Below are 19,148 nucleotides of genomic sequence, written 5' to 3' on the forward strand. Positions count from 1 at the left end.
CACTTTATTTTTATATATTTTTAGATGAGAAGACAGATCCAGGGAATCCCTTTAACACAATTGAAAGTACGTTATCAATCCCTAGCTGTCTTTTTATTTTTTTCTCTACTTTAAAATTAAACCAACAGTAGCATTGTTCATGATACACAACATTTATTTCAGTAAATTCAGCATTTAATAAACCACATTTTCCGTTTTTTTATGTTTTTATTTTAAGGTAAGTAAGAAACCATAGACTTCTTAGCTAAACAAAGAAATACAAGTGCATGTACTATGAATACTTATTTTTTTATATTGATTACATTGTCTTATAAATCAAGGTTTTAGCCTTCAAGATTTTGAGTGCTGCAATTTTTTCAATTTTTGCATTTGTATTTCTTCATATTTGTTTGTTTTATTGTTACTCTGATAAGACCATACTGGCTTGATTGGAAGTGCAGTGGTTAGCTCATTTGAAGTGTCCTCAGTTGGTATTACAGCCCTTGGCCATTGACAACATTGACTTTAGAAATGAAATCCACTTTGGTGGCATATGAACCATGCAGAATTATGCTTCTTTTATTTATGTTATCCTCAAGTAGCATGATATTACCTAGCGTTCAATTGTTAAAATAATACTTCAGAGCATTTATAAACTCTGTTTTCTCTTATTTCATTTTCATATATTTTTAGGTAACAAGACACCACCAGAGGAGCACCTTAACGCAACTGCAGGTACATTATGAATGCCTAGCTCTCCTTTTATTATTTCTTTTTCCTTACAATTAAACCTACAGTGGTATAGGTCGGGCAGCAGCTTGAGCAGAGATGCCCGGACTTCCCTCTCCCCAGCCACTTCTTCTAGCTCTTCCGGGGAAATCCCAAGGCGTTCCCAGGCCAGCCGGGAGACATAATCCCTCCAGCGTGTCCTGGGTCTTCCCCGGGGCCTCCTCCCGGTTGGACGTGCCCGGAAGACCTCGCCAGGGAGGCGTCCAGGAGGCATCCTGATCAGATGCTCGAGCCACTTAATCTGACTCTTCTCGATGCGGAGGAGCAGCGGCTCTACTCTGAGCCCCTCCCGGATGACTGAGCTTCTCACCCTATCTTTAAGGAAAGCCCAGACACCATGCGGTGGAAACTCATTATAGCCGCTTGTATTCGTGATCTTGTTCTTTCGGTCACTACTCATAGCTCATGACCATAGGTGAGGGTAAGAACGTAGATCGACTGGCAAATTGAGAGCTTTGTCTTACGGCTCAGCTCCTTTTTCATCACGACAGACCGATGCAGAGCCTGCATCACTGCGGACGCTGCACCGATCCGCCTGTTGATCTTACACTCCATTCTACCCTCACTCGTGAACAAGACCCCAAGATACTTGAACTCTTCCACTTGGGGCAGGATCTCGCTCCCAACCCTGAGAGAGTACTCCACCCTTTTCCGGCTGAGGAACATTGATAATGCTGGTCAAATCAAAACATTTATATGTAGCACACAATTCACGGTGTATGGTTCCCCCAAATCACAAGCAACTGCTTTATGAAAATAACAGTATATTAAAAAAGGAATTCTGCTGATAGATACCATACTGGCCTGTATTAGAAGTGCAGCGGTTACCTTAGTCAAAGTGTCCTTAGTTGATATTCCAACTTTAGAAATGAAATCAAATTTGGTGGCAGATACACCGTGCAGAATTGTGTTTCTCTTTTTTATGTTTTCCTCAACTAGCATGATATTACTTACTATTCAGTTCTTAAAATTCTGCTTCAGACATTTTCAAAAATCTGTTTTCTCTCACTTTATTTTTATATATTTTTAGATGAGAAGACAGATCCAGGGAATCCCTTTAACACAATTGAAAGTACGTTATCAATCCCTAGCTGTCTTTTTATTTTTTTCTCTACTTTAAAATTAAACCAACAGTAGCATTGTTCATGATACACAACATTTATTTCAGTAAATTCAGCATTTAATAAACCACATTTTCCGTTTTTTTATGTTTTTATTTTAAGGTAAGTAAGAAACCATAGACTTCTTAGCTAAACAAAGAAATACAAGTGCATGTACTATGAATACTTATTTTTTTATATTGATTACATTGTCTTATAAATCAAGGTTTTAGCCTTCAAGATTTTGAGTGCTGCAATTTTTTCAATTTTTGCATTTGTATTTCTTCATATTTGTTTGTTTTATTGTTACTCTGATAAGACCATACTGGCCTGATTGGAAGTGCAGTGGTTAGCTCATTTGAAGTGTCCTCAGTTGGTATTACAGCCCTTGGCCATTGACAACATTGACTTTAGAAATGAAATCCACTTTGGTGGCATATGAACCATGCAGAATTATGCTTCTTTTATTTATGTTATCCTCAAGTAGCATGATATTACCTAGCGTTCAATTGTTAAAATAATACTTCAGAGCATTTATAAACTCTGTTTTCTCTTATTTCATTTTCATATATTTTTAGGTAACAAGACACCACCAGAGGAGCACCCTAACGCAACTGCAGGTACATTATGAATGCCTAGCTCTCCTTTTATTCTTTTTCCTTGCAATTAAACCTACAGTGGTATAGGTCGGGCAGCAGCTTGAGCAGAGATGCCCGGACTTCCCTCTCCCCGGCCACTTCTTCTAGCTCTTCCGGGGAAATCCCAAGGCGTTCCCAGGCCAGCCGGTAGACATAATCCCTCCAGCGTGTCCTGGGTCTTCCCCGGGGCCTCCTCCCGGTTGGACGTGCCCGGAAGACCTCGCCAGGGAGGCGTCCAGGAGGCATCCTGATCAGATGCTCGAGCCACTTAATCTGACTCTTCTCGATGCGGAGGAGCAGCGGCTCTACTCTGAGCCCCTCCCGGATAACTGAGCTTCTCACCCTATCTTTAAGGGAAAGCCCAGACACCATGCGGTGGAAACTCATTATAGCCGCTTGTATTCGTGATCTTGTTCTTTCAGTCACTACTCATAGCTCATGACCATAGGTGAGGGTAAGAACGTAGATCGACTGGCAAATTGAGAGCTTTGTCTTACGGCTCAGCTCCTTTTTCATCACGACAGACCGATGCAGAGCCTGCATCACTGCGGACGCTGCACCGATCCGCCTGTCGATCTTACACTCCATTCTACCCTCACTCGTGAACAAGACCCCAAGATACTTGAACTCTTCCACTTGGGGCAGGATCTCGCTCCCAACCCTGAGAGAGTACTCCACCCTTTTCCGGCTGAGGAACATTGATAATGCTGGTCAAATCAAAACATTTATATGTAGCACACAATTCACGGTGTATGGTTCCCCCAAATCACAAGCAACTGCTTTATGAAAATAACAGTATATTAAAAAAGGAATTCTGCTGATAGATACCATACTGGCCTGTATTAGAAGTGCAGCGGTTACCTTAGTCAAAGTGTCCTTAGTTGATATTCCATGCCTGGCCATCGGCTAAGTAGAATTTAGAAATGAAATCCAATTTGGTGGCAGATACACCGTGCAGAATTGTGTTTCTCTTTTTTATGTTTTCCTCAACTAGCATGATATTACTTACTATTCAGTTCTTAAAATTCTGCTTCAGACATTTTCAAAAATCTGTTTTCTCTCACTTTATTTTTATATATTTTTAGATGAGAAGACAGATCCAGGGAATCCCTTTAACACAATTGAAAGTACGTTATCAATCTCTAGCTGTCTTTTTATTTTTTTCTCTACTTTAAAATTAAACCAACAGTAGCATTGTTCATGATACACAACATTTATTTCAGTAAATTCAGCATTTAATAAACCACATTTTCCGTTTTTTTATGTTTTTATTTTAAGGTAAGTAAGAAACCACAGACTTCTTACCTAAACAAAGAAATACAAGTGCATGTACTATGAATACTTATTTTTTTATATTGATTACATTGTCTTATAAATCAAGGTTTTAGCCTTCAAGATTTTGAGTGCTGCAATTTTACTCAGTTGGTATTACAGCCCTTGGCCATTGACAACATTGACTTTAGAAATTAAATCCACTTTTGTGGCATATGAACCATGCAGAATTATGCTTCTTTTATTTATGTTATCCTCAAGTAGCATGATATTACCTAGCGTTCAATTGTTAAAATAATACTTCAGAGCATTTATAAACTCTTTTTTCTCTTATTTCATTTTTATATATTTTTAGGTAACAAGACACCACCAGAGGAGCACTCTAACGCAACTGCAGGTACATTATGAATGCCTAGCTCTCCTTTTATTATTTCTTTTTCCTTACAATTAAACCGACAGTGGTATAGGTCGGGCAGCAGCTTGAGCAGAGATGCCCGGACTTCCCTCTCCCCAGCCACTTCTTCTAGCTCTTCCGGGGAAATCCCAAGGCGTTCCCAGGCCAGCCAGGAGACAGAATCCCTCCAGCGTGTCCTGGGTCTTCCCCGGGGCCTCCTCCCGGTTGGACGTGCCCGGAAGACCTCGCCAGGGAGGCGTCCAGGAGGCATCCTGATTAGATGCTCGAGCCACTTAATCTGACTCTTCTCGATGCGGAGGAGCAGCGGCTCTACTCTGAGCCCCTCCCGGATGACTGAGCTTCTCACTGTATCTTTAAGGGAAAGCCCAGACACCATGCGGTGGAAACTCATTATAGACGCTTGTATTCGTGATCTTGTTCTTTCGGTCACTACTCATAGCTCATGACCATAGGTGAGGGTAAGAGCGTAGATCGACTGGCAAATTGAGAGCTTTGTCTTACGGCTCAGCTCCTTTTTCATCACGACAGACCGATGCAGAGCCCGCATCACTGCGGACGCTGCACCGATCCGCCTGTCGATCTTACACTCCATTCTACCCTCACTCGTGAACAAGACCCCAAGATACTTGAACTCTTCCACTTGGGACAGGATCTCGCTCCCAACCCTGAGAGAGTACTCCACCCTTTTCCGGCTGAGGACCATGGTCTCGGATTTGGAGGTGCTGATTCCCATTCCAGCCACTTCACACTCAGCTGCGAACCGATTCAGAGATAGCTGAAGATCGCTGCCTGATGAAGCAAACAGGACAATATCATCTGCAAAAAGCAGTGACCCAATCCTGAGTCCACCAAACCAGGTCCCCTTAACACCCTGGCTGCGTTTAGAAATTCTGTCCATAAAAGTTATGAACAGAATCAGTGACAAAGGGCAGCCCTGGCGGAGTCCAACTCTCACTGGAAACGGGTTCGACTTACAATGCGGACCAAGCTCTGAAACCGGTTGTACAGGGACCGAACAGCCCTTATCAGGGAGTCCGGTACCCCATACTCCCAGAGCACCCCCACAGGATTCCCCGAGGGACACGGTCGAATGCCTTTTCCAAGTCCACGAAAAACACATGTAGACGGGTTGGGCAAACTTCCATGCGTCCTCCAGGACCCTGTTAAGGGTGTAGAGCTGGTCCACTGTTCCGCGACCAGGACGAAAACCACACTGTTCCTCCTGAAAATGAGGTTCGACTATCCGATGGACCCTCCTCTCCAGAACCCCCGAATAGATTTTTCCAGGGAGGCTAAGGAGTGTGATCCCTCTGTAGTTGGAACACACCCTCCGTCCCCTTTTAAAGAGGGGACCACCACCCGTCTGCCAATCCAGAGGCACTGTCCCTGATGTCCATGCGATGTTGCAGAGACGTGTCAACCAAGACAGTCCTACAACATCCAGAGCCTTGAGGAACTCGCGTATCTCATCCACCCCCGGGGCCCTGCCACCAAGGAGTTTTTTAACCACCTCAGAGACCTCAGTCCCAGAGATGGGGGAGCCCACCACCGAGTCCCCAGGCTCTGCTTCCTCAATGGAAGGCATGTTAGTGAGATTGAGGAGGTCTTTGAAGTACTCCCCCGTCCGATCCTAGCGCCCGAAGTCGAGGTCAGCAGCGCACCATCCCCACCATATACAGTGTTGACACTGCACTGCTTCCCCCTCCTTTGAGGCCGGATGGTGGACCAGAATCTCCTCGAAGCCGTCCAAAAGTCGTTCTCCATGACCTCCCCAAACTCCTCCCATGCCCGAGTTTTGCCTCAGCAACCACCGAATCCGCATTCCGCTTGGCCTGCTGGTACCTATTAGCTGCCTCCAGAGTCCCACAGGACAAAAAGACTCCTTCTTTAGCTTGACGGCATCCCTCATCGCCGGTGTCCACCAACGGGTTTCGGAATTGCTGCCACGACAGGCACCGACCACCTTTATGGCCACAACTCCAGTCAGCCGCCTCAGCAATAGAGGCATGGAACATGGCCCATTCGGACTCAATGTCCCCCACCTCCCTTGGGACGTGGTCGAAGTTCTGCCGGAGCTGTGAGTTGAAGCTACTTCTGACAGGGGACTCTGCCAGACGTTCCCAGCAGACCCTCACAACACATTTGGGCCTACCAGGCCTGACCGGCATCCTCCCCCACCATCGAAGCCTACTCACCACCAGGTGGTGATCAGTTGACAGCTCCGCCCCTCTCTTCACCCGAGTGTCCAAGACATGTGGCCGCAAGTCCAACGATACGAACACAAAGTCGAGCATCGAAGTGAGGCCTAGGGTGTCCTGGTGCTAAGTGCACATATGAACACCCCTATGCTTGAACATGGTGTTCGTTATGGACAATCTGTAACGAGCAGAGAAGTCCAATAACAAAACACCGCTCGAGTTCAGATCGGCGTGGGCATTCCTCCCAATCATGCCCTTGCAGGTCTCACTTTCATTGCCCACGTGAGCATTGAAGTCTCCCAGCAGTACGAGTGAGCCCCCAGAAGGTATGCCTTCTAGCACCCCCTCTAGGGACTCCAGAAGGGTGGGTACTCCAAACTGCTGTTCGGTGCATACGCACAAACAACAGTTAGGACCCATCCCCTCACCCAAAGGCGGAGGGAGGCTACCCTCTTGTTCACCGGGGTAAACCCCAATGAACAAGCTCCAAGTCAGGTGGCAATAAGTATGCCCACACCCACTTGGCGCCTTTCACCGGGGACAACTCCAGAATGGTAGAGAGTCCAGCCCCTCTCAAGGAGATTGGTTCCAGAGTCCAAGCTGTGCGTCGAGTTGAGCCTGACTATATCTAGCCGGAACCTCTTGACCTCGTGCACTAGCTCAGGCTCCTTCCCCTTCAGAGAGGTGACATTCCACATCCCAAGAGCCAGCTTCTGTAGCTGAGGATCGGACCGCCAAGGTCCCCACCTTCGGCCACCACCCAACTCACACTGCGCCCGACCACCTTGGCCCCTCCAACAGGTTGTGAGCCCCTGAGAGGGGGGACCCACATTAACTCTTCAGGCTGTGCCCGGCCGAGCCCCATGGGTGCAGGCCCAGCCACCAGGCGCTCATCATCGAGCCCCACCTCCAGGCCTGGCTCCAGAGGGGGGCCCCGGTGACCCGTGTCCTGGCAAGGGAAAACATCGTCCAAGGTTTTTGTTCTTCATAGGAGGTTTGGTTGAACTGCTGTTTGTCTCATCCCTCACCTAGGACCAGTTTGCCTTGGGTGACACTACCAGGGGCATAAAGCCCGAGACAACAGAGCTCCTAGGATCATTGGGACACGCAAACCCCTCCACCACAATAAGGTGGCGGTTCGAGGAGGAATAAATGAATTTATGTATGTTTTAAATTTCCTTATGAAATATCATGATAATGCTGGTTAAATCAAAACATTTATATGTAGCACACAATTCACGGCATAGGGTTCCCCCAAATCACAAACAACTGCTTTATGAAAATGACAATATATTAAAAAAGGAATTTTGCTGATGGATACCATACTGGCCTGTATTAGAAGTGCAGCGGTTACCTTAGTCAAAGTGTCCTGAGTTTGTATTCCATGCCTGGCCATCAGCTAAGTAGAATTTAGAAATGAAATCCAGTTTGGTGGCAGATACACCATGCAGAATTGTGTTTCTCTTTTTTATGTTTTCCTCAACTAGCATGATATTACTTACTATTCAGTTCTTAAAATTCTGCTTCAGACATTTTCAAAAATCTGTTTTCTCTCACTTCATTTTTGCATATTTTTAGATGAGAAGACAGATCCATGGAATCCCTTTAGCTCAATTGAAAGTACATTATCAATCCCTAGCTGTCATTTTATTTTTTCCTGTACTTTAAAATTAAACCAACAGTGGCATTGTTCATGATACGCAGCATTTATTTCAGTAAATTCAGCATTTAATAAACCACATTTTCCATTTTTATATATTTTTATTTTAAGGTAAGTAAGAAACAACAGACGTCTTAGCTAAACAAAGAAATACAAGTGCATGTAGTATGAATACTTATTTTTTTATATTGATTACATTGTCTTATAAATCAAGGTTTTAGCCTTCAAGACTTTGAGTGCTGCAATTGTTTCAGTTTTTGCATTTGTATTTCTTCATGTTTGTTTGTTTTATTGTTACTCTGATAAGACCATACTGGCCTGATTGGAAGTGCAGTGGTTAGCTCATTTGAAGTGTCCTGAGTTGGTATTACAGCCCTTGGCCATTGGCAACATTGAATTTCGAAATGAAATCTACTTTGGTGGCAGATGAACCATGCAGAATTATGCTTCTTTTATTTATGTTATCCTCAAGTAGCATGATATTACCTAGCGTTCAATTCTTAAAATAATACTTCAGAGCATTTATAAACTCTGTTTTCTCTTACTTCACTTTTATATATTTTTAGGTAACAAAACACCACCAGAGGAGCACTCTAACACAAGTGCAGGTACATTATGAATGCCTACCTCTACTTTTATTATTTCTTTTGCCTTACAATTAAACCGACAGCGGTATAGGTCGTGATACACAAGGTTTATTTCAGTAAAAGCAGCAGCATTTAGTAAACACATTTTCTAAGTTTGTTTTTTTTATATTTTTATCAGGAGTAAAAAAGAAAAACCTGACTTCTTAACTAAACACAGAAACACATGTCCATATGCTATGAATACTCATTGTTTTTATTGCAATTCAAATGTGTTATAAATGAAGGTTTTTGACCTCAAGGGTTTGATTGCGATTTTTGGAATTTATGCATGTGTATTTCTTCACATTTGTTCATTTTACTGTTGGTCTGCTATGACCACTTGGTGTATTGTGGTCACCTTTACTCTTTATATGGCCACAGCCATGTCAATTACCTTTACTTCGCCTTGCTGGTCAAGTGTCACTGAGCTTATATGGCACTTTGTTTCATCACACTTCGTCTGTTTAAGAAGTCAATGCCTAGCTGTTTGTCATTGAACTTTTAGGTCAAAAACAAATAATTAACAACAAACATAAATGTTCTTTAAGTGCAGTTTTCCAAGCTGATGTAGAAACTGTTGCTTTCTTTCTGTTAACTATCGTTTTGATTTAGTGTTTGGTTTTGGTTATTTGGCTGTGATAGATGTTTGGTTTTGACTTTTTCTAGCTCTCTGGCCATGCCTCAGTTATTTCTGGAATTACTCAAGAAATTAATTTGGGCATATTTTAAATATTCTTGTGAAATATCAAAATACTGCTGATTAAAACAAGATATTTAAACGTACCACACAAATTCAATTTATAGGCTTCCCCTGAATCAGAAAGAACTGCTCTATGAAAATTGGATTATATTAAGAAACGTCTGCTGATAGATATCATCCTGGCCTTATTGGAAGTGCAGCGGTTAGCTCAGTTGAAGTTTCCTGAGTTCGTATTCCAGCCCTAGCCATTGGCAACATTGAATTTAGAAATGAAGTCCACTTTGGTGGCAGATGAACCTTGCAGAATTATGTTTCCTTTATTTATGCTATATTCAAGTAGCATGATATTACCTAGCATTCAGTCAGGTCAACACCTAACCATTTGTTATCCAACTATTGGATCTAAAATAAAAATTAACAAGAAACATGAATCAAAATTAAGTGTTGTTTTCCAATTTGATGCTGAGACAGTTGATTTGTTTCTTTTAACTATGGTTTTCATTTAGTGTTTTGGTTTTGGTGATTGGCTGTGATGGATGGGTGGCTCATTTGCTTACCTCAAGCACTCACAAAGTTACCTCCTATCTCTCTTCCTTTCTCCCTGACATCTGACTGTTGTCTTATATAGTTTGGGACCTTGTGCCAAACCATCTCCTAAGTCTAAGCCTGAGGACTCAAGGCTACATTAAATTTCGTTATTTTGAAGGAAGACCCATACTTTTGTAATATTCATTCCATACTAGATACCCCAAGAAATCCTGCTTGAATCCTCTCAACTTGGAGCCTTCAATACCTTTCGAAAGTCAATGTCTTAAGGGCACCCTTCTTCCTACCACAACCCTTCAATGCCACCCTGGTTCCTGCTCTCCTAGCCTGCAGCCATGTTTTTGTTGCCTTCTTTTGACCTGGAAGACTTTGAGCTTTTGAGTAGGTCTCTCCATAGCCTCACCTAAACCATTTAGTGATATTTTTAGTTCTGGAAGGCATTACTGCATTCCACCCATGGTGCCTATACACATACAGTACATATACATATGTTGTTTGCAAATGAAGCTTTCTATTTCTATTAAAGCAATTAGGGTCACAGTACGCAGTGATCGTTTGACTATTGATTACAGCTTATTCTTCATGTGTCTGAATGAAAGAAGTATGAAGAAATATTTTTGTGCATGTTTAGAAACTGCCACATGTATTCTCCAGTACAGTGCTGATTATACCAGATAGGTCTCTAACAAAGTACTCAAAATATAAACACGGTTGTCCAATATTAGCTGTATATGTCCTTTCCCTTTCTTTAATAATCAATTAATTAAAAACAGTAGTTACATAGAGCGATGCATCTCTTGGCACCATTATGGTGCATGTAAATGTGGAAAAACCTAACCACTGGGCATAGTATATAATGTACACATTCTGGAGGTAATTTACATTTTTACAGCTTAATCAAATACATTTATTGTATATGTAGCATCTGTAATGTTGATATGTTTTATTAAGTCAAAACTGTTTCCACGTTTTAACTTTGCTATGTGTTTTGTTTTTAATCTCTGCTGTAATTACTAATTTTGTAATGTGGCTGGGAAAAACTCAACTTACTCTGTTTGAAGCATAGTATTTCTTAGCAATAAGACTGCTAAATTATTTGAAAAACAGGAGGACAAAATTAAATTTACCTTCATACATAAATATCACAGTATGCTCTTGAATGATATAGTGGTACAGTGGTCAGCCCTGTTATCTCACAGGTGCTGAATTCTGGAGTTGTCACTGCCTATGTCATATTTGAAATTTTTTCTCTTGATATCCCAGTTTAGATATATTGACAACTCTAAATTGACCTAGCACGTGTTGGAATGTACTGGCACTCCATCCTTGAATGGTTCCTACCTTGTACTCAATTTTTTGCCATTTTTTAGAGCTTGTATGAGTCTAAAATGAATTAAGCAGGGTCAGTAAAAGAGAGATTGATAATATGTAAAGTATCATTTTCCTAATTATTAAGAACATTTAATGTTTGGTTCCTGCTAATTGATTATTGTTTTTGGGTGCCTTTGAATATTATAGTGCACAAGTGGTACAGAGTCATAGGGGGGCAATGATATTTTTGAGTTTTTTATGTATTGTATTCTTAAATTCTTTATGCCATTTTTTAGAAAATGAAGAATGTTTCTAACTGAACTGAATGATGTAAGGACTGCGAAGTGCAGTCAAAGGTCAACCATTGATTTTCAGCATGAAAATTTACGCATCTATGGAAGAAGGCCAAATGGAGACTGTTTTTAACCAGAACTTCTTGTCACTGGAATGTGCATATGAAATCCACGGCAGAAATGAACATCTGATCGTGTGTTAGTTATTTGCCAATCACAACATGAAGAGAACTCTTCATTGAGGATCTTAAACACAAGAAGATACCTTTAAGGTTTAATTAATCAACATTTGTTTGTTACAGGGTTTAGAGGTTTTGTAACAAAAAAGAAAATGTTTTTTTCATCAAGTATATTAGTTGTTATTAAAACAAGCTGTGCATGCAATGTTTTTCTTGATTTATGTACTAATCGATTTCTTTTTCATACCTACACTGAATATATTCACGGGTGAGGTTAAGATCACAGTGCTGCTGTCAGACCTATTTACTTTCTTGCTTTACATTCTTGCTTGAATGTACTTGTACAATAGACACCTAAAGAACATCATTCTGTTTTTCCAAATAAATTTTGTTATTTAAATTGATTTAAGAGAAATTAATTACTTTAATATTATAATTTATTTGTGATATTTTGGATTCAAACGTCACCAAAGGACATTGCTGGTTAGTGATATAAACATGTAAGGAATTAGGGTATGTTGAAGTTCATACTTTTCATTTTTTTGGAATTTATTGTATTGTTTTTATAATTTAGAGAGATCATATTCTATCAGTAATATTTCAGATTTTGGACATTTAGAAAAAGGATCCGGGCGGCACGGTGGTGCAGTGGGTAGTGCTGCTGCCTCGCAGTTAGGAGACCTGGGTTCACTTCCAGGGTCCTCCCTGCGTGGAGTTTGCATGTTCTCCCTGTGTCTGCGTGGGTTTCCTCCAGGTGCTCCAGTTTCCTCCCACAGTCCAAAGACATTCAGTTTAGGTGGATTGATGATCCTAAATTGTGCTTGGTGTATGTGTGCGCCCTGCGGTGGGCTGGTGCCCTGCCCGGGTTTGTTTCCTGCCTTGTGCCCAGGTTGGATAATGGATGGAGAAAAGGGATCCATATTTGCTATTTTTCTTTTTTCCATTTTAGTAGTATGTTCTTTATTCAATTGGGGATATGAAAAACATGGAACTATCAAAACATCAATGTCTGAAATTACCATTTTTTAATTTTTTTTTACTAATAAGAGACACATTTATTACATATGGTGCTGTCGTGAATAATCAACCTGATTAATCATTCTCAGGGTAGCGAAGGACTAGAGTAAATCCCAGCAACATTAAACGCAAGACAGGGACTAAGCGTAAACTGGACATCTGTCCATCACAGGTCTCATTCGCATATACCTATCATCTATGGGATGTAAATGGAAAACAAGTTTACCAATGTCAGTGCAGGGAAAATGTGTCCAGAACAGATAATGACAGTGTGCAGATTCAAGAACAAAACGTTTATGGAAAACTTGTAATTTGTATTTCTGTGAAGGGTTGGAATTAAAATAACTCTTTCAGTTCTTAAAGTTTTAGTACCACCTTGATATGGCTTAATTTTCCACCTCATTTTTGTCCATCTATTATTTGTTGTGGCCCTGTGAGTATCGACACCTCATTAGCTGTCAGTGCTGCAGAGAGTCTGGTTATATTTTTAATTTATTTTGATAAAAAAATATTTGTATAAAAACAAATTTATGTTAATTTGTTTTAAGTTATTTTTAAATATCTGTGCCACTCATGTAAAAATCACTTTTTATATTCAGACTTACTGTACAATATGGTGTAAATTCATCTGGCATAAAATAACACCTGAGAAATCCTTGTAATAAAGGAGTGTCTTTCTTGATAGTTTTTTTCTTTAGAAAATGTTACCATATTGAAAAACTTTTAATTTATTTGTACATACTACTTATTATATGTTAACATTGTAAAACATTCCTAACCATTTTAAAAAATACAAAGAAATCTGAAATTATTTATTGGTACATCCAGCTAAACATAGCAATTTTTTCATAACGAACGCATGATTTCCATTTTCTAATATGCATGACTGTCAAAATTTTATAATAAATTTAATATATAATTTCATATTATTTTAAGTTAAGTTATGCCTAAGTTGGAACATTCATTATCACATTTACACAGTGGCTTTTTATTTAAAAAAATTAAAACAACTCTGAAATATTTTTGCACTGATTATCCCTGCTGCCTTACAGTTCCACAGACCTACTGCAGTTTCATGTTCTGGACCAGGTCACTGTGTGTATACTTTACATGCTCTCCCTTTGTCTCTGTAGGATTCCAGTTTTCTCCTGGGTGAATCAGTTCCTCTAAAATGGTTTGTAATGGAAAGCGTTGGCTCCTTCTGACCCATACGTGAATTATGCTCTTGAATAGGTAAAATAATAATGTTAAACTGTTTACCTTTCATGCTTGAATAGCTTTCATGACTTAATTGTAATGCTGTATTAAATTCAACACTATATGATATTTGTGCCAGTTTTTCTTAATAAAATGATTAATGTGTATACCAGTGGACAGGTACCTGCATAAAATGCACAGCTCACATTTCAAAACTCTCTTGATTTTGTTTTATCCATCTATTCATTTTTAAAGCTGCTTATCACCAAAGTATCTCAAGTCCAGACCTTGCTTTTACTGTGCTATTTTGCAAAATCAGCCAAAAATTGAACAATTTATAAAATGAATGTAAAAGCCTCATAGTTATTTATTTTTTCAGCATTGGTTTAGATTGGCAGCAGTTAATTATCATTGCAAACATTTTTGTTCAAATCCAACAGATGAGCATTTCAGAAATTTGGTGATAGAAATTGTGCATACATAAATATGAATTATTAATTAAGTACTTTGAATGCCAAAAAGTATCAAATATTGCATAAGTTTATAATGTTGTATGAAACTGCAAATCAGATTTAACATTTTAATTCATGCTTTAAAGAATGCTTTCACATAAGATGGCTTTGGAACTGATTGTGTTGTCTTTCAGCTTTGTACTTTAGTAGGTGCAAACCTTGACGTGGCTTACTTAACAAAGTTCACAATGGAAGTTTTCCCAAGTGGAGAATAAAACCAAATTAGAAGTTACACCAGTCTTTTACTTCCATGTTGACAGTGTTCATTGTCTATTAAAAACTGAAATGTTAGTCATTTGAACAATTTTAATAGATAACAGTGTATGGAAACTGACTGTAAGCAATTTACATCAATTTGCCCATGTATGACTGATTCGAACTGTGTTTCAGCTTTATAGAAAATCTGTTCTGTGTATGAACAGAATGTATGATGGTTGTGGCATCTTATGAAACATGTTCGTATGTCATATGTAAGAAATGTGATTTTAGTAAATTCAATTATAAAGTTTATGTTAAAAAATTACTACATTGGCAAAACATTTGCCCGTTTGCATGGTTTTCATGGCTGCATTGATGTTTTCTTGTAATCAAGTACAACAAGAAGAGGGACTTATGGCAACTCTCCTCATCAAGCATAAATACCAAGGAAGCCAAAAAGTGTAAAAATGTGAGTTTATTATAGAAAATCACAATGAAGAGAGGAGTACAGGGAAAATGCAAACCTATAATATAATTGAAAAGAAAAATATTTCTGTTGTCTCTGAAGACTACATAGGTAGTAATGACTTGTATTCCTGGTTGTGTGAGTGCCCACTTGCTGACCACTTAAAAACAGTGAAATGTTATTTTTGTGAGCCTGTACATGAACTTGCCTTAAAACTCTCGGCTCAAAACGTACTTCATCTCAAGGCAGCGTTTAAGTGTATGTTGTAATCACAATCTGGTCAAGGTCACCAGGCTAGAATTTGCTGTCTCTAGAATTCCTCTAGTCGCCTAGTTGCCCTCAAAGGACTGGATCACCAATGCCTATTCACCAAATGTTTCCTGTATTCCCACTATATTCTCTTCTCCATTCAATTTCCAATGAGTTTGCTCTTGAATGGGCAACTTGGTGCCAGCTTTCAACTAGTGTTCTACTGCCATCTGGTTTTGGAAGTCCCCATTAATCATACTGACTGTCTAAAGAGTGTGAAGCACCCCTAGTGCCTACCCAGGTCACCTGGCTTTGTGCTAGAAACATCCTTCAGTCTTTGCCACAGAAACACATAGATGCTTCCATTTCTTTTAATGGTAAGCTTAGCTTATGACAACCCTGTCTTTCTAGTAGGGGCATTTCATAAAGACCCCCAAGCAAAAGGCATGGCTTCAGGTAATTTCATTCCAGTTTCTGTGCTGATTTGGGCCAGTATATTGTTTGTTGTTGACAAGGAATCCCTCAGAGTGATGTTCCCATTCTCTCTCTAGTCATCGTTCCTGAGACAGCAAAGATGACATGCAAACCTAGACTTCTCAAATCAAAGCAGCAAATTCCACCATTTAGCTAATGAAGATGTTCATTAGCCAGCTATAGACCTGGCTTTCTTAGATTGTGGTTCTTCCTGCATAGCAACTTTCTCTCTTTCTTGGGCTATGTGACCTGGACGACCATAGTGGAAGCAAGTGTGTTTATTCCAAACTGAAGAGTTGCCACAGTGCTGTCTTCTGACTAGATTGCCAGATTTATCAGTTTCCTTTGCAACCAATAGGGAACAGGGCACCAATACTCTGACTGGTTTAAGCAGAATTCTTGGGGCAAGGCTCCGGTATAGTTATCCAACGAGCCCAGTGTATTATCGTGAAGTTCATGAGATTTACCAGGTACGTTTATTAGGTTTACCTACTCCCAGCCTTGTAGATTAACATGTGCACAGATACACACAAATACACATAGAGATCATATTCCAACAAAGTCTCAGGTAATGCCAATTGCCAGTTACCCCACAATATTACACATAGGATTCCTTTCACACACAATCATAGAGACGCTAGGCAGACAAAGTCTTGAGTGATTCCAAGTTACAAGTGACTCTCTTTATAAGGATTCATTATCACAGGCTCTAATAAACCTCAGGGTGTCATTACAACAGACATAAAAGCACAGCTCTTTTGGTTATATTATACTTTCTGACCAAAAGATGTCTTAATTTTATCACAGTTGTTCTAATTATTGAAGAGTGACCTTAATAGCCTTGATAAACCTCTTGAATAAGAAAGTAGCAATCAAACTCCCACCTGATACCCTTTTATTATTTTACTCTAGATAAAAGTCGTAGTACAGAAACTAAAAAACCAATGTGCTATTTATTAACATATAACAATACCAAACAGAAGAAAATTTAATGGAAAACAAAATAGGTAACAAACTCTGGAGAAAAATAGCCTTAGAAAAAGCTTATTGAAAATCGGAAATGTCAAGGGGCTTTTGATTTAGCAATCTGTGTTATTTATAGGTTATATTTTCTGACATCCATATCAGATGGGCTCACATCTCGTGATCTCTGATGTTGCTTGCCATGTCACCCTTCTGTTGCTGTTTTTCTTTATTTTGGTTCATAAGACAAGCCATATTTACATTAAAATGCATATGTCGGGTATCAGGACATGTGACATTGCACACGTTTGACATGTCGATGTTGTCCTGATGATGAATGACTCTGATTAAAGTGGTTGATCTTTTGAGAACCTCAACAGTCCTTTATTTCTCAGGCTGTAAACTAATTATATTCCTAGCCCTACAGCATCCATCTGTTCTAAGGTTATATATTAATTAAAACAGTCTGTATAGCATCTGTACTTATTTCCCATACCCAGGTCATAAACTAATTGGAAAAGAAACTGACTGGAATAAATGCATAAATTACTAGTACAATATGAAAGGATGCTTGCAGTGCCAGTAATTAAAAGTCCTGTAAATTCAGTTCATCCTGGTTCGTTTGAGCAAAATAAAACATAAACAGTCTGTATTTCAAAAATCAAAGATTTCCCACACCTGGATACATAGCTTTGGGTACTTCGAGCAGAACTTTGAGCATGATACTCTGGTTTAAACTTACATATTTCCATGAGGGGCTGAATGAAGGCAAGATGGTGTCAGTCTAGGATAGCCTTTCTCCTTCCAAATGACTCGTGCGCCTTCCAGTCTTTTCACAAAATCCATGAGAGAACTCACATCACTACTAAGCATCTCTTCCCAAAGGTCTTTGCTTATTCCATTCAGCATCACATCCATTTTTTTTTGTGATACGATTCATGGTACATCGTCACGATATGTGGGGTGATCTTTGTGATACAATTCACAAAGTCATGATCTTGAGCTGTTATCAAACAATTAGGGTTGATTTGACAAACATGGAACTTTCATCCCTTGGCTAGAGAACTTGGAGAGGTAAGCAGAAGAATTTGCTGATTCATAAAATCATAATCAAACTTTCTAATTGAAAGACTTTTTTCAACAGTGCAGAGTAGTATTATGGGCGGCTCAAAATATTACCCAGCCGCCCTCTATATAGGACGTGTACAATAATTTCTTCCTTAGTAAAGCAAGCAGGACTCCTAAAGACCACAGGCTTCCTGCTCAGTCGTTTTCCTCAATTCTCCCTTCTGGCAAACAGTACAAGGTGTGAACACCAGGGGGTGCTCAACTACCCCCCCCATCCCCAATCCAAACAAACGACACAATAGATAACGGCACAAGTTCAGCACGACACATTTATTCAGGTGTGGGAAATGCTTTTGCATCATTTCCCACCTGTGCAGCACAGTATACCAAGCACAATAACCATGAAATACTTTCTTCCTTCCTTGTCCACCTACACTCTTTCTCCTGCAAGCTTTGTCCTCCACCTCCCAACTTGGGCTCCTCGAATGGAGTGAGGAGGTCCCTTTTATAAGTAGCAGGAAATGTACTAAGTGTTGCACAGTTTTGCTCTGGCCGCACTTCCGGGTGTGGCGGAAGCCCTGCAGAGGAGTGTGTAGTCGTTCTCCATGTGCCCCCTGGCACCGTAGCAAACCAGGGGGGCTGCCCTCTATCACCCCGTGAAAAGGTACTTTCCTCATGCACGCTCCTTCCACCAGTCCTTCCCTTACGAAGGCATTCTGGCTGGGTAAGGTCCCCGAACGTCCATCACAAGGGCCTATGGCACTCACACCAGTAAATTAAGGAACAGTTTCACCCCAAAAGCTGTAATGTTGCTGAATAGTCAATCATAAGAACAAATATTCTTTATATATGCAGTACTAGCCGGCCCCTGCGGCTCCACCTGCGTAGTAGTGAAACAGGACAAACTTTAAAAATCAATAAACAAACAGGTATCGCTAGCTAAATGGAGGCTAGGTGCGCTCCAAAACACAGAGGTTGACCAACTTGAACGGAGGATAGAGTGAGGAGGGCCCTGCCCGGCTCCCCACTCCGGACGTCACGCTCCCCCCTCCCCTTGGCCCGCAGCCTCTGTCTCAGATTAACGCAAATAAATTGTTCCTGCAAGCGAACTATGATTCTTAGCGCGATGAGAGAAGCCGCAAAATCAACCGCAATGTTCAAGCAAATTATAAAAAAAAAACCTGATCTAAATCTCTTAAGTAGTTCTCTCGTTCTCTAGCTAAGCGGAGGTAAGGAACACCCCGAGGCAGATGCGTGAGTGTGGAGGGCCCTGCCTCCTCCCCTCGGTCCACTGCATC

The 19,148-nt window shown here is 40.4% G+C and overlaps 1 protein-coding gene across 50 annotated transcripts in view; it reads left to right on the forward strand.

The window, feature by feature from the left end:
• The window catches only part of LOC120522953 (sporozoite surface protein 2-like), a 117,180-nt gene extending 105,070 nt beyond the window's left edge, over positions 1 to 12,110 (forward strand). For 6 of the 50 annotated variants that reach the window (XM_039743772.1, XM_039743758.1, XM_039743773.1 and 3 more), the window contains 7 exons: positions 25 to 66; positions 673 to 714; positions 1,799 to 1,840; positions 2,447 to 2,488; positions 3,592 to 3,633; positions 4,134 to 4,175; positions 7,970 to 8,117. In XM_039743772.1, coding sequence (XP_039599706.1) covers positions 25 to 66; positions 673 to 714; positions 1,799 to 1,840; positions 2,447 to 2,488; positions 3,592 to 3,633; positions 4,134 to 4,175; positions 7,970 to 8,088 — 371 coding nt within the window. In that variant the 3' untranslated portion in view covers positions 8,089 to 8,117. Of the gene's footprint in view, positions 1 to 24; positions 67 to 672; positions 715 to 1,798; positions 1,841 to 2,446; positions 2,489 to 3,591; positions 3,634 to 4,133; positions 4,176 to 7,969; positions 8,139 to 8,617; positions 8,660 to 11,530 lie in introns of those variants that run through there. The other 44 variants (XM_039743756.1, XM_039743771.1, XM_039743790.1 and 41 more) reach the window with 31 other exon arrangements.
• The last annotated feature ends 7,038 nt before the right edge of the window (positions 12,111 to 19,148 follow it).

The sequence above is a fragment of the Polypterus senegalus genome, chromosome 2, assembly GCF_016835505.1.
Source record: "Polypterus senegalus isolate Bchr_013 chromosome 2, ASM1683550v1, whole genome shotgun sequence".
NCBI lineage: Eukaryota > Metazoa > Chordata > Cladistia > Polypteriformes > Polypteridae > Polypterus > Polypterus senegalus.